General features: G+C 44.4%; 1 protein-coding gene across 5 annotated transcripts in view; it reads left to right on the top strand.

The window, feature by feature from the left end:
• Septin6 (septin 6) overlaps positions 1-16,090 on the top strand; it is a 72,542-nt gene that overhangs the window by 31,366 nt on the left and 25,086 nt on the right. For all 5 annotated transcript variants that reach the window (XM_059250383.1, XM_059250381.1, XM_059250384.1 and 2 more), the window contains exons 4-5: positions 10,402-10,588; positions 15,177-15,338. In XM_059250383.1, coding sequence (XP_059106366.1) covers positions 10,402-10,588; positions 15,177-15,338 — 349 coding nt within the window. The remainder of the gene's footprint in view (positions 1-10,401; positions 10,589-15,176; positions 15,339-16,090) is intronic.

Below are 16,090 nucleotides of genomic sequence, written 5' to 3'. Positions count from 1 at the left end.
TATATGGATTGTTTGTGTAATTGAAAGGAAATTTAAAGGATGCTGTTTTAAAAGAGGAAATAGATAAAGTAGGTGTAGACAGTGGATTTAAAAAGCTGGGGGAAAGAGATAAGGCAGTGTGTGAAGAGAGATAAGGAGGACAGGGGCAGTAATTGAGGATAGGAGAGATGATGAAGGCTTAAACAGGAACAGAAAGTTATAGGATAGAGAGGAGGGGCGGATTTGAGAGAGAATCCACAAAACAGCACCAAGTGGATATGGAGGATCTTGTTCAGTTTATTAACTGCTAACTGTCTACAGCGTGCCAGGAACAATGTGAAAGGCTAGTAGCACTAGGAAACATTACATTCATTCATTCATTCATTCATTCATTCATTCATTGTGTGTGCATATGAGGCCAATGTTGTGTCTCCTGGGGAGACACAACACACACATCTACTCACCCCAGATAAGGAGCCCATGACAGACCAAGGTTTGGATACCACTGAAGTCCAACTTGGTGAACCAGTAAGTTTTATTAGTTTTACTTACAAGATTATGGGTGAGGAGTTAGTTACAGGAGCAGAAACGACTCAAAGATGGCTGCATCACCAAAGCCCACCCCAGCATGGGCGACAGCTCACAAAAGCCGGGAACCTGGAGTACACTGCATAGCCTGCAGGCAGCTCATCAGGTTGGAGAGTGTCCTTTCTGAGTGACTCAGTTGGTCTAACCCCCTTCCAGGAAGCTCAGCTGGTTCTGCTTGTTCCAGGCAGCTTGAACAAAGAGTCTTCTTTGCAGCTTGGCTTGTTTCAGAGTCCTCTTTGTAGGTTGGCTAGACTGAGAGTGACTCTCAGCAGTCTTCATTGCTTACCCTTGGAAGGGAGGAGCGAATCTGGTCAGTTTCAGGGACTTCCTGAAGCTATTTAGAGTTGTTTACCATCTGGGTTAAGGAGCTTCTCTACAGTATGAAATGTTTCAGTTTCTGAGGAAACCACTACACAACAGCCGCTGTGTTAGTGAGCAGGTACCATGATATATGCCTGGAGGTCAAAGACAACCTGTGGGAGTTGGTTCTCTCCTACCATATGGGTCCCGAGTATGAAACTCAGGTGGTCAGACTAAGCATCAAGTGCCTCTACCCTCTGATCCATTCTACCATCCCATTACTAAAATATAAAGAAAGCATAGTCTTTGTTAAGGAGCTTTCAGCTTAGTGGAAGGGATGAAGATGTGTGCAATTCTGCATAGTGGGGCTAAGTACAGTAATATAGATATGAGGGGTTCAGGGTGTGGAAACAGGGAGGGTCAGCAATTGGCCAAACCTTGTTGTAAGAGTCCAGAGTGTAGACTGATAGGAATGAAAGGCTAGGCTAATTCTTGAAGTCATCAAGAATGAGTATAAGTTAGCCACCCTGAATGTAGTTGGTATTCAGTATGTGATGAATGAATGCATGAGATATACATTGGTAGAGAACATAAAGAGTGTACCTGTGGTGGTTTGAAAGACAATGGCCCCCAAAGGGAGTGGCACTGTTAGTAGGTGTGGCCTTGTTGGAGGAAGTGTGTCACCGTGTGGGGGTGCTTTGAGGTCTCTTTCTCAAGTTTCACTCAGTGTGACAGTCAGTCAACTTCCTGTTGCCTGCAAGATGTAGGACTCTTAGATCCAGCACCACATCTGCCAGTGCACTGCTGTGCTACCCTTCATGATCATAATGGACTGAACCTCTGAAACTGTAAACAAGCCTCCTCAATTAAATGTTTTCTTTAGAAGAGTTGCCGAGGTCATGGTGCCTCTTCACAGCAATAGTAAACCCTAACTAAGACAGTACCCATAAGTTCCCATCATTTGATACCAAAAGTATCCATTAGATGTATTAACTAGGATTCTGACATGGGGTAGAAATAGTCTACAGTGAATTGAAGAGTGAACTAGAATTTTTTTTTTTTAAAAAAACTAAACAGATTATTCTTTTCAGGAAACTTCTAGTTGTATCTGGGTGTGGTGGTACATGCCAGTAATTCCAGCACTTGGTGGACAGAGGTAGGCAGATCAAAAGCTCAAGGTCATAGGGTTAGAGAGATGGTTCAGCAGTTAAGAGTACATACTACTTTTCCAGAGGACAGAGTTAAATTCCCAGCACAAACATCTGGTAGCTTGTAACTATCTATAATGATAGCTCCAGGAGATCTGATACCTCTGTGTTCCCCAGACATCCACAGTCATGCGCACATATCACCCCCACATATACATGCAGTTAAAAATAAAATTGGAGAGATGTCCCAGCAGTTAAGAGCACTGACTACTCTCCCAGAAGACCAAGATTCAATTCCTAGTGCCCACATAGCAGCCCATAACCATCTGTAACTCCAGTGCTATGGGATCTGATGCCCTCTTCTGGCCCACAAGGGCACTGTATTCACATGGTGCACATATGTGCATGCAGGTTGAACAGCCATATACATTTTAAAAAACTAAATATTTTCTTTTTTTCATACAATACATTTTGGTCATATTCTTTCTTCTCCCCCAAGTCTTTCCACATCCTCCTTCCCTCCCTACTCATCTAACTTTATGTTCTTTCTCTTAAAAGAGAGAAAAAAAACCAAGAACACAAAATAAAACAACAACAACAACAACAACAAAAAACAAATCAGAAAGAAAAAACACCAAACTATAACAAAAAAGCACACAGAAAAATATGGAGTCTGTTTTATGTTGATCAACAACTCCTGATCATGGGGCCTGCCTTGGAGTGTGGTTGATATATCCACTGTCACTCTATTGGAGAAAACTGATTTTCCCTCTCCCAGTAGGTATCAACTACAAAGAGCGTCTTGGTTAGGGGTAGGACTTTGCATGCACTCCTTCTTCTCTGGCTTGAATTTCTCCCGATCTTGTGTATACTGTCACATTCTCTGTGGGTTCATGTGTGCATTATCCCTGTTGTGTCCTTGGAGTCATCCACCACCTTTAGCTTTTACAGTCTTTCCCCTTCTTCTTCTACATAGATCACTGGACCTAGAAGGGAAGAGTTTGATAGACATCCCATTTAAGGCTGAGTGCTTCAAGGTCTCATGCTGTTTATGTTGTCCAGTTGTGGGTCTCCATGTTAATAACCATCTGTTACAAAAATTCCAGGTTATCATCCTTTGCTACATAATGGGTTTGAGGCCAGTTTGGGCTACATGAGACCCTTTCTTAAAAAAACTGAAAAGGAAAGAAAAGCATTCTTTCCATTCAATAAATATTTATTGAGCACCCATGCTGGGTACAGACTTCAAACTTGACTGCTTAGGGAAGGGAAGGCACAGGAACATGGTTGGGGAGGTCCAGAGTTGAGGAGGATTGGATTTGATTAAGAAAAGTTCTCTTTTGAGATGAGGGAAGACTTAAGAGCCAGTAGGAAGAGAGGGGATGGAGCAAGGATTCCAAAGAGCTTGAAAGGGATGTGATCATGTGCACAGGGATAACAAGCCTTGAAAAGATGAGAAATACTTCATCCCAAGATTAAAAGAAAAATGGGTCCATTTTTAAATAACAGGTAATGAGGTCATACGAGCTTTGTGACCCCAGGTTTGTTGGTAAAATAAGTTGTTAGGCTATCATGTGAGTGAAGAGGTCAGGAATCACTGGAGCTTGAGAAATCAAATGAAAGTCTGGAATAAGCAATGAGAATTGTGGGAAAGGAGCCCATCAAGGCCAAGTAAAAGGGCTATTATGTTACTCTGGGGGCTCATATGAAGTTAGAGGCCATTGCAGGGAGCAGAAGAAACCCTACGTGTGTAAAGTCCTGAGTGAATGTGTATTTTGACATGGGCATGGCCATGTCAAGGATATCCCAAGGCCTCAGACCCATGGGACAATTGGAAAAGCTGTTGTCCCTGTGGTTCAGACTCAAAAGAAATGGCAAGACTCCTTTTGGGACCCTGAGGATGAGTGTTTATGACGGATCAGTGTGTGCAAAGACCTGCGGTTTCCTCCTCCCAGATGTTTACAGCCTGAGACTGCTCACCTACAGAGACTGGCTAGCCGTTGCCCCTGTGTTGTACCTAATAAACATACTGAGGTTCCAGGTGGTGGGGATACAGGTAGCAGAGCCCAACCTGGTCCCAGCTTCACTGTACACGTGTCTGTGTGTCTTTCCTTTCCTTATTCCCTTGTTACCCCTAGCCAGGGTTCTGGAACCCAGACCACATGGGACTTAGCAGACCATGAATTTATAAAAGCATCAAGACCCATAGCTTTGTGTTTGCTTTCAGCCAACTTTGGGAACAATGGAATAGTCAGCATCTGACATTTGTTCAGTTCAGTAATTTTACTAGGCCAGCAGGGTGGGGCTGAACAGAGATGAAGGTGTTGATAAGAATGTTTCATAATGGGTGCCGTGTTGCACATCTGTAGTCCGAGCTTCTAGAAAGGCTGAGGCAGGAAAATTGCTTAACCCCAAGAGTTCAAAGCCCATCCTGGACAACACAGCAAGACCCTGTCTCAAAAAAAAAAAAAAAAAAAAAAACATGGTTCAATCAGCCAGTCATGTGATTCAGTTTTGGCAGAGGAGCTGAGACCGGGAAGACAGTGATAGCCTGTGAAATAAGGAAAGGGGCCAGATTCCTGAGCATCAGCATTCTGAGGAGATTAAATCATGTAGAGGAGGATCAAAGACATACAACAGCTAGGTAGATACTAGGCTGTGATAAGAGAGTTGGGTGTTACAGGGAGGATTTCTTGGGTGGGGAGCAGGGGGAGCTGAAGGTACGATGTGAAGGCAGTCACAGAATATGGAGACTGAACATTGATGAGTTGTTAGCAGGTGCATTGTAATCACCTGGAGTGTGGAGAAAGGTCGGCCAAAGGAAGATGGGCTAGGTCTGTAATGAAGAGAGGTGTGACATTGGCATGGAGGAGGAGTTGGCCAGAGGGATTGTCTAGAAGAGCTACGTACTTGCCCACCTTATCTCACCTCAAGGTGCATGGGTTGTAGGGAAAAGAAACAGTTCCTGGAGATGGCTGCTGGGTGGTAGTGTCTCCGGGCAAGTATTGGGCAGGTGAACGGGTAGATGCCAGATGCCAGTACTTCTCAGACTTTAATGTGTCCCCAAACCACGGAACTCAAGTAAGATGATTAAGATGAATGGTCCAATGGCATGTAATACACTGACAACCACCACTGCTATCTGTTGTTCAACCATCACCTCTGTGTAGTTCCCACACATTTGCTTCACCCTCAAAGGAAACTCACCTGACAATTCTCCATTCCCTTCCCACCTCAGCTTCTGGTAACTACCAACTACCATATTTTCTGTCTCTATGAAGAGACATTAATACCCGTGCATTAATACCCCCCTCCCTTCTACCCCTCCCCCCTTTTCAATGTTGGGGATTTGGTGGGGGAATGTCTTTCTATACGCTGCGAGTATGTGTTTCTCTGATTGGTTGATAAATAAAGCTGTTTGGCCTATGGCAAGGCAGCTTAGAGGCAGGCAGGAAATTCAAAGGGAAAGATGGGAAGAAGGCAGGGGAGACAGCAGCCAGCTGCCTAAGGAGCAGCATGTAATGGCACATAGGTAAAGCCATGGAACACATGGCAACATATCGATTAACAGAAATGGGCTGAGTTTAAATGTAAGAGCTAGTCAGTAGTAAGCCTGAGCTAATGGCCGAGCAGTTTTAATTAATATAAGCCTCTGTGTGTTTACTTGGGGGACGTGAGTAGGAGAGATGGAGAGATTTGTCCCGACCACAGGCCGGGACACAGGAAATCTTCCAGTTATAGGGATTGAACCCAGGGCCTAGCATGTGTTAGGCAGGTTATATGATAATTTCTTTATAGCTAAAGCTATTTTATTGAATGGATAGTCCGTGTTTTCTTTATTCAGTCATCAGTTGATGGACACATAGGCTGTTTCTGTTGTGTAGCTGTGGTTGATAGTTTCTCATTCCTCTTTCATTCACTGAATTTGAGCTCCCAGCCTTTCTTCCTGTTGCTTAAACTTGTCAGGCTGGTTTCTGCCTCAGGGTCATTCTGGCATTTCTGTTGCTTGGACTGCCCTTCTCCTGACTGTTACCGTGGCTTGCTGGTAATACTCATCCTTTCAGCTCAGATACTGCACCCTCAGAGAAGTTGTCCTTGGTCATGGTGTCAAAAGTAGCTGAACTTTCCGTACTTTCTATTCAGTAGTCTAGTGCAGAGTCTCCATAGTACATCTCACCACCAGAAATGAAGAAGCATTTGGACAATTGGCACCTTTAGTACTGTGCTGTGGCCTCTGGGCTCATTCTCAAATAACTTTTGAATGCCTAAAATGTACCAATTGTATTAAAAATACAGTTACCAAAATATTTTTAAATTATGATTTAGTAACCCATATGCTTCTCTGTTAAGTCCTGAAATAACAGTATCTGTTTGCAGGCTTCATAATTACCAGAACATAGAAGCTATGATGGATATAGATGATATTTTGACAGATGTGCAACCACTGGACTAGGAAAGGAAAATATGAATGATTTCTACTGGACCATAGATTATTGCCTTGGTTTATAATGGAAGAAACTGCCAAACTTCAGTTAGAGATGTATTTTGTTCCTGTCCAAGTTTGGGAATTCTCTAAATTTTATTCGTAGGCTTCTTGGAGGTCTGTGGACTTCATGTTTAGAATTGTGTGGAAAGGGCTGGAGAGATGGTTCAGCAGTTAAGAGCATTGACTGTTCTTGCATAGGACCCAAGTTCAATTCCCAGCATCTGCATGGGGCCTTATAACTATCTGTAACTTCACTCCCAGGGGATCCATCACCCTCTCTGGCCTCCATGGACTCAAGACATGCATGTGATGCATAGACATACATGCAGGCAAAACACCTATATACATTAGAAAAGAATTGCGTGGATGGTCCATAAAAGTCTTGAACTTGCTGCCTTAAAAGGGAAAAGATTAATTGTAGTGATGAGGAAGGATAGAGTCTGCCATGGAAGAAAGTGCTAGAAGAAAGCTGTCTTCTACAGCCCTCCATGGAACTAGGGTGTGGGTCACATAGAAATGTCCTCTTGGGAGGGGTATGAGAAAAGTAGCACCTTGAAGAAAAAAGGACAGAGTTGGTAATGCAGCTGCATACAGAAGTAAGGTTTCCTTTGCCCCAGAGTGGAGTTTAGTAAGGATAGCAACAGGTGGAGAAGAGATGGCCACTGTGGGAAGATCAGCCATGGGGGCCGGGGTGAGCAAACTCAGAGCGGTAGGTGGAATCCTCACTGGATGCCAGACGGCAGGCCAGACACTGACGGTACAAGGATGAGTCACCATCTTTCAGATCCCTTGAAACCAAATCCTGGTGGCTGATTGGCGGGCTTGCCTGGTCTGATCTGTGCGCCTCTTCAGAGGCTCTCGGAGTCAGGGGCAGTGGGAATCAGATGAACACAGGGTTCCAGAGATCCAAGAGGAAGGAAGCTGAGAAAATCTGCTCCCCTGTCTCCTCCACCCCTTTGTGTGAAGCAAAAACTGAAATAAAAAAGAAGTTATGTAATAGAGGAAAGCAAAGCCATGCATGCCCTGATCATATAATTCAAAGCAGCTACCCATCTAAAAATTAGCTACGTCTGAGGGATGTGCCCTCTGTTCTCACTATGATTTCTTCCGGAACCTTCTATGACTCTTTGCTGCCAAACAATCATTTGTGCTTCAAAACAGTCTTGGCTGGGGCGGGGGTGAAGCAAAGGAAGAAAGAGAAAGAACAGTATTTTTAGTTTTTTTCCTTTGGGGTGCCAGAGATACCCTGCACCTGGGTCTCTTCCTGAATGCAGCTCTCGGGATGCAGAATTCTGTGGTTCTTTTTTTAAAGGCCGCTTTCCTCCCCTTGCCTAAGGGGGCTCTTTCACAAAGGCTCAGGTTGGGAGCTGCTGCAGGTGGGAGGTGTTGGTTGGGCTCAGACGTCTCTTTGATCATGTTCTCTTCTGGCAGTGGGATCTGAAAACTCCCTGCCCTGGGCTGAGGTAATGAACCTCTTCTTCCCTGAAGGGAGGCAACATCTCCAGTGGAGAGGCAGCATCTCTGAGGAGAGGAGGAGGGAGGGAGGACTGAAAACTGAGATGACCTAGTTAGAGCAGAAAGATGATGATATGGTCAAGGGTGAGGCAGAGGCAGGTGAGATGGCTCAGTGGGTAGAGATGCTTGTCACCAAGCTGATGACCTGAGTTCCTCCTTCCCTCGATCTCTCGGGGTGAAAGGAGAGAACTGACTCCCACAAGCTGTCCTCTGACTTCCACACTTAGGCCACACACCTACACAATAAATAAATGTAGTTAAGAAAAAGAAAGAAAGAATGTCACAGGGAGGAGGAGTGGGCTGACTATTCTTTTTAGAAGTTTTACAAAATTAGCATATATTAATTATACGTGATAATGGGTTTCATTATGAGACTTTTGTGCATGTACATAGTGTATTTTTTAATTATATTCACTCCCCATTACCCTCTCTTGTCTCCCTCCCACTGATCTTCTTCCTCTTCCCAAGTAACCCTTCCTTTACTCTTATTTTTGTAAATAGAGGTGTTTTAGTAATTACACTTTCATTCATTTGTGTGTGTGTGTGTGTGTGTGTGTGTGTGTGCATGCGTGCACAAGCATGTGTGTGTGTATGCATACCACAGTCATGTATAAAGGTCAGAGGGCAACTGCAAGAGCTAGTTTTCTCCTATCATGTGGGCTCTGGGAATCAAACTCAGATCCTCAGGCTTGATGACAGGTGCCCTTAACCACTGAACCATCTCACCAGCTCCCTTTTCTAGTTTTATGCCTATGTATGTGCAAACCAATAAGTTTAATTAGGGTTACTTATAAGAACATGGATAAGGGATTAGTTACAGAAGCATGGGCAATTCATCAGTGGCTATACTAATGAAGAAAATATCTCTCCTTCCCTTAGCAACTACTGCCTATAGACCTTCCACTCACTATTGTTTAGGAGGACTTGCTGAGTCAGGTGTGGTGGTACATGTATGTAATTCTGGTACTCAGGAAGCTGAGGTAGAAGGTTCATGAGTTTGAGGCCAGTCTGAGCTACATGAATTCCACCAGCTTAGGCTATTGTCTTAGTTAGGGTTTCTATGTGAAGAGACACCACGGCCATGGCAACTCTTATAAGGGAAAACATTTAATTGTGGTGGCAGCTTACATTTCAGAGGTTTAGTCCATTATTGTCATGGCAGGAAGCAAGGCAGACATGGTGCTGGAGAAGGAGCTGAGTTCTTACATCTTGACTCATAGGCAACAGGAAGTACTCTGTCTCACTGGGCATGGCTTGAGCATATATGAGACCTCAAAGCCTGCCTCCACAGTGACACTTTTTCCCCAAGACCATACCTACTCCAACAAAGGCACACCTCCTAATAGTGCCATTCCCTTTGGGGACCATTTTCTTTCAAACCACCACAGCTATGTAGCAAGACATTGTCTAAAAAATAAACAAATAGAGCTATGCATGGTAGTGCATGCCTTTAATCCTGGCACTGGGAGGGCAAAGAGAGGCAGATCTCTGTGAGTTTGGGGCCAGCTTGGTCTACGTAGCAAGTTCAAGACCAGCCAAGGTTATAATGATACCCTGTTTCAAAAACAAACAAACAAATAAATGTGTTGTTGAGTCAAGAAAGCTGCCTAGGAGAGCTTTCCATGGATTCTCAGTGAGCTGGGGTTCCTGTGTAGATGATGGGGGAAGTATCTTTATCAACATTTGTCTAGATGCTTAGATGAGAAGTGAAAAAAAATGTGACTGTCAAGGTTGTTAATTGGGATGCTTCACTCACTGCTGCAAGAATGAGCAAAGGTCCCACAGCACTGTGACAAAATCCCCCAGGGTGGCCACAGAGAGGTCTTGTGTCCACAGCTCCAGTGCAGGGTGTGGGGAGATGCAGGAAACATCCCATGGGCTTCTCCTGAGGGCCTAACTACAGATCCCACCAGTGGGTTCCACATTGCCTCGGGGCCTGCTGGAAGAGAGAGAAGTTCTCTTCCCAGGTCCTGTCCTTCAGGAAGACACAGTGGATCTAAGAGAGCATGGAGTCCTGTGAAGCAGCCACAAACAATCCAATACCATGTATAATTGTTTACACTGCTGGGCCACAGAAGGAATTTTGAGTATAAGTAGAGAAGGCCATAGGAAGGAGATAGGCATTAAACTGAGCCCTGAGGTATGCGGAGGCAGGATGGGGATGAGGAAAGATTGATGGGCATTCCACAGTGAAGAAATAAATTGGGTTTATATGTGGACCAAGAAGGCAGCCAAAGCTGTCAGTATAAGAGCCCACTGAGAAGTCATGGAGAAGCCCAACTAGATGTGGGAGGACCAATCACAGAAGACACTTTGCATTTCTAACTGGGACTGACGACGTCAAAAACCAACCACTTGATGGCATTTCTCTCCTCTCCTCTCTAGCTATAAGCCCATCGTGGAATTCATAGATGCTCAGTTTGAGGCCTACCTGCAGGAGGAGCTGAAGATCCGGAGAGTACTGCACACCTACCATGACTCCCGAATCCATGTCTGCTTGTACTTCATTGCCCCCACAGGACATTCGCTCAAGTCTCTGGACCTAGTAACCATGAAGAAGCTGGATAGTAAGGTATGAGGCAGGAGCTGGGGCTGAGCAGGCTGGACTCTTACTGATCTAATATGTAAGGGACGCTGGAGTCCAGCAGAGGTTTTGTGGCATCCTAATCCAATCCTTCCTGCCCTTCCTCCATAAGGATGATGTAACAGATCCTGCATTTGTATCATATGCTTTGCCATCTGGATTCCTAGTATGAGGGATGGATTTGTCCTGGGTGTCTTGGAAATAAGAATGAATGCAAGCAAGATGGCTGTTCAAGTCTAAGGGTGCTGGTTTTGGCAATGGAAAGTGTTATTCTTTCCTTTAAAATTTTTTTAGATTTATTGTATTTTATGTTTTTGGGTATTTTACCTCCGCGTGTGTATCTGTGCACCACTTGCATGCCTGGTGCAGAAGAGGATGCCAGATTCCCTAGAACTGGAGTTACGGATGGTTGTGAGCCCTCAAGTGGGTGCTGGAAAGCAAACCTAAGTCTTCTGCAAGAGCAACGAGTGCTCTAAACTGCTGAACTATCTATCCAACCATGTGCAAGGCCCTAGATTCGATTCCCAGCACCAAAAAACAAAACAAAGCAAAACAAAATAAACTGAACATTGGAATCTTCAAAAAGCCTAATTACTACAGTTTTTCTTCCTTAGCATTTGGCATGTGCCAGGCGCTATATACTTATACATGTTATGTCATCCTTGTATGTGTTGGTCATGTGTGTGTATGCATGTTTGCATGTGTGTGTACACATGTGCGTATGTGCATGCACATATGGGTGCTATGTGGAGACCGAAGGTTGATGTCAGAATCCTCCTCCATCATCGGTCTTCTGTCTTATTCATTGAGGCAGAATCTCTCAGCCAAACCAGAATTCAAATATATGGCTAGTCTTGCTAACTAGCTTGCTTGCTCTGGGAATCCCATCTCTGCCTTCTGAGGCTGAATTATGGGCAGGCTGAATGTTTGTAGGTTCTGGGGATCCAAACTCTGCTCCTCATGCTTGTGCCACAAGAGCTTAGCCACTGGGCTCTGGGTTTTGTTATTTTTTTGGTTTTGTTTTTAACAAAAGATGTTTTATTGTATTTTGTTTTAATTTTTAAATTTTTAGTTATTTTTAATCGAAATTTTTTTCATACATTGTGATCATGCTTTTCCCCTCCCCCAACCCCTCCCATATCTGCCCCACCTCTCCACCTACCCAACTTCATGTCTCTTCTCTTCTCTTCTCTTCTCTTCTCTTCTCTTCTCTTCTCTTCTCTTCTCTTCTCTTCTCCTTTCTCTCTCTCTCTCTCTCTCTCTCTCTCTCTCTCTCTCTCTCTCGTTAAAAAACAAAAACAACAAAAAGCCCCCCCAAACACATATAAAAAGAAACTTCATGAAAACAGAAACTAAATATATAAGTACAAGACCAATAAGACAAAAATAAATAAATAAATAAATAAATAAAGTCCAAACAAAGCAGTGTGAGACAGAAAGTCTACAAAAACACCATTGAGTTCACTGTGTGTTGACCATCTACTGCTGAGCATGGGGTGTATCCTGAAGTTAATATACTCACTGAGACTTCATTGTGAAAAACTAGTTTTTCCTTTGCAAGTAGGTATCAGTTGCAGGTAGCTTCTTGGTTAGAGATAGAGCCTGTATTTACTTCCCCTCTCTTAGCAATGGGATCCTGTCTGGCTCGAACCTGTGTGTGCTGCTACAGTCTCTGTGAGTTCCTATGTGTATCAGTCCCATTGTCTGGAAGACACTGCTTCCTTGGTGTCCTCCATCAGCTCTGGCTCTTATAGTCTTTTTTTTTTTTTTTTTTTTTGAGACAGGGTTTCTCTGTGTAGTTTTGGTACCTATCCTGGATCTCGCTCTGTAGACCAGGCTGGTCTCGAACTCACAGAGATTCGCTTGGCTTTACCTCCTGAGTGCTGGGATTAAAGGCATGCACCACCACTCCTGGCTTCTTACAGTCTTTCTGCCTCCTCTTCCACGAGGGGAGAAGTTTGATGAAGACATGCCATTTAAGACTGAGTGCTCCAAAATCTCTCACTCAGCATACTGTCCAGTTGTGGGTCTCTGTGTTAGTTCCCATCTACTGCAAGAAGGTTCTCTGATGACGGCTAAGCAAGGCACTGATCTACGGGTGTAACAGAATGTTGTCAGGAGTCATTTTATCGCCATGTTCTTTTAGCAGAACTGTAGTTTTCAGCTCTCCCGTAGGCCCATGACCTATCCAGTCTCACTCAGGTCTAGCAGTGTCAGCCATGAGCTCCATCTCATGGAGTGGGCCTTAAGTGCCATTAGATAGCGGTTGGTTGCCTTCACATTTGTGCCCCTGTCGCACCAGCGTATCACATAGGCAGGTGACCATTATGGTTTGCAGGGTTTGTAGCTGCAGGGTGGGTAGCTAGCTGCCTTTCTCCTTGGGTAGTGTGCAAAGTCCATTCCAGTCCCACGAACACTAGTCAGTAGAGGTGAAGGCTCTAGTTAGACACCAGCTCCACTTCTCCGTGTTCAATGAGATATGTAAGTGTTGTCTTCAGCAATAGAGACTGGGGGCTAGAGAGATGGCTCAGCAGTTAAGAGCACTGACTGTTCTCCCAGAGGTCCTGAGTTCAATTCCCAGCAACCACATGATGGCTTACAACCATCTGTAATGAGATCTAGTGCCCTCTTCTGGTGTGCAGTCATACATGCTGTATACATAATAAATAAATAAATCTTTTTTAAAAAAAGCAATACAGACTGGGCCCTATTTTGTCCTTATAACAACAACAACAACAACAACAACAACAACAACAACAACAACAATCTAGTGTATTTAGGTGCTGTTAGTTGCATTTTACATATGAGATCACTGAGACACAGAGAGGCAAGTAGCTAGCTTGCTCAAGGTCAGACAACTTATAACAGAGTTGAGATTTGCCTTTAGCTCTAACTGCAAGTTATTTTAGTATACAAAATTCTAATTTACATGTAGTCATTTGGTAGCAGAGCCACTATAAAAACTGAATGTCAGCTATAATCAGAATAAGAGCAGTTTTTCCATTTTTGCAGCAATGAGCTCACTGCTCATGAATAATAGGCTGCTCCTGAAATGTCTTCCTGCCCAGCATGGCCCTGTATAGGGTAGCAGTGAGCCATGTGGCAGGCAGTCTGCTGGGTGGGCTGCCTTAAGCAAGCAGTTTTTGGCTTATGTTTATTGTGAACTAATGAGGACTTAGCAAAAAAAAAAATGACAAGGAGACTTGGATTTGCCTGCTGTTCCATCTTGGCAAAGATTCTGCTCTCTTGACCCCAAAGACTTCAAGGGAGATAACTACAAGGTCTGATCTTTGACCAGCATCCCAAGCTATGTGGTATGAGTCTTTAGGGGACTTCTTCAGTTCTAGAGCTCCCACGCTCTCCTTTCAGAGTCTAGGGCCTGAGCACCACTTACGCTGCCCCAAAGGGGTCTGCAGACAGGATCAACTCCATTTTCTGCAGGAACCTGAGCTTTAGTGTGCTGTCTCCCAAAGCCTCGCACATGTCAGATTTCTTTACCTTTGGCAATAAAAGCTTTCCCTCTTTCTGGAGGGATTTCAAGGATCAGGATTCAGGTGAGTTGAACTTTTGGCGTGGCACTAGGCCTTTCTCTTGCTATCTGAAATTGAGTATTCACACCTACTTTCTTTACTCAGAAACAAATCCTTTGACTCAAGCATTGTAACTTGTAGGCGGTGGGGTGGGGTGGGGGTAAAACAGGATCTGGTGTAGCTTAAGCTACCCTCAAACCCACTATGTAGCTGAAGATGACCTTGAACTGATCTGCCCACCTCCGCCTCTCCAGTGCTGGGATTACAGGTGCAGCTGAAGACGGAACTGAGGCCTCTGTTCATGCTAAGCTAGCATCCTACCAACTGAGCTGTGTCCCAGCCCCAGCCCCAGTCTGACATTTCTGCATATGTTTCATGTCAGATCTGTAATATTGGGTCTTCTGTGCCCAACTGGCTGCTGCAAGGAAGAAAGCCACATGTTCTTCTTCATCAAGTTCTGTCCCTGCTTCCTTTTTCTGACCTCCCATGTGGATCCGTGTTATATCTGCCTGGGGCGAGCCAAGGTTGCATGGGTTGGGACAACTTACTATTACCAACGGATGTCCACCAGTCACCTTGTCAACCACAGATTCCCTGTCATCTTTCTTCTTTGATTCACTCCAGCAGCGACCTTGATTCCAAGATATCACACAGTTCATCAGCTTAGATCTGAACTGATAGCTAGCTAGCTCATAGTTGCTTAAAGCTCATAGTTGCTCATAGCTTTGGGAATAAGGCTGACTTTGATTTGAATTTCAGTTCTGATACTTATCTGCCCTGTGGCCTTAGGTAAGTTATTGAACCTCTGTGTGGTTCGGTTTCACATTGGTAAAACACTAGCAACCACTCATAGGGTACTTAGTTCAGTGGCCAACACATAGTAAGTCCTCGTTATTGTTTAGTATATTGTTGTGTGGCTAAAGGTGGGCAGTGCCACACCTATTTGCTGAGCTATCCCCTCTGGGAGCTGGTGGGAGCTCTAGGCTGCGTAGTTGTGAGTTGCTAGTTAACGAAAGTTGATCCCGCTTTGTTCCTCCTTTTCCTAGGTGAATATCATCCCCATCATTGCCAAATCAGATGCCATTTCTAAGAGTGAGCTGACCAAGTTCAAGATCAAAATCACCAGCGAACTTGTGAGCAATGGAGTCCAGATCTATCAGTTCCCCACGGATGATGAGTCAGTGGCTGAGATCAATGGAACCATGAATGTGAGTGGGAGCATGGGGTTCAACTGCCTAGACATGCGTTCTTATGATCAGTCTTGGGCAGATAGCAGTGAAGTACCTTCATCAACCATCTTAGTGTGGTAACTCTTGATTGCCCAAGTCTCAGGTATTGCTGACAGAGGATCCAGAACCTAATTAACTTGTTTCTAGTGGTGGCTGCTGTGAAGTCTCAATGACACAGAGATTGGTAACCAGGGAAAGGCTGGCCCAAGGCTTAGTGTGGATTGGGAATTCAGGCCTCTTCCACTCTCTTCTTCCTCATTTTTGGTTCATGTATATGTTCATATGTGTGTACAGGTGTATGTTTGTGTGTGTAGAGACCAGAGGGTGATGTAGGGTGTCTCCCTCCCTCAATCACCCTCCACTGTACTTACTGTGGTAAGGTCTCTTGCTGAAACCAGGGCTCACCAATACCTCACAGTCTAGCTGGCCAGCTTGCCCTGGGGATCCCTGGGCACAGCAAAAGCCTGAAACAATTGCTTGGCCTCAGAGGCACAAGGATGGGCTGTTGTCCAAGAATTAAGTCCTGTTCTCATAAACCGAACAGTGAGAAATAGCCTCCAATATTCTGGCAACCACAATGATTTTTTAAAAAACGATTTTATTTATTTTTATGCATATGAATGTTTTGCCTGCATGTATGTAAGTGTACCACATGTGTACAGTCTCCACAGAAGCCAGAAGAGGGCATGGGATCACCTGGGACTAGAATTACAGGTGGTTGTTAGCTGCCT

Source organism: Peromyscus eremicus, chromosome X, assembly GCF_949786415.1.
Source record: "Peromyscus eremicus chromosome X, PerEre_H2_v1, whole genome shotgun sequence".
NCBI classification, from domain to species: Eukaryota; Metazoa; Chordata; class Mammalia; order Rodentia; family Cricetidae; genus Peromyscus; species Peromyscus eremicus.
The sequence above is the reverse complement of the archived record's forward strand: the minus strand, read 5'-3'. Positions and strand labels throughout refer to the sequence as shown.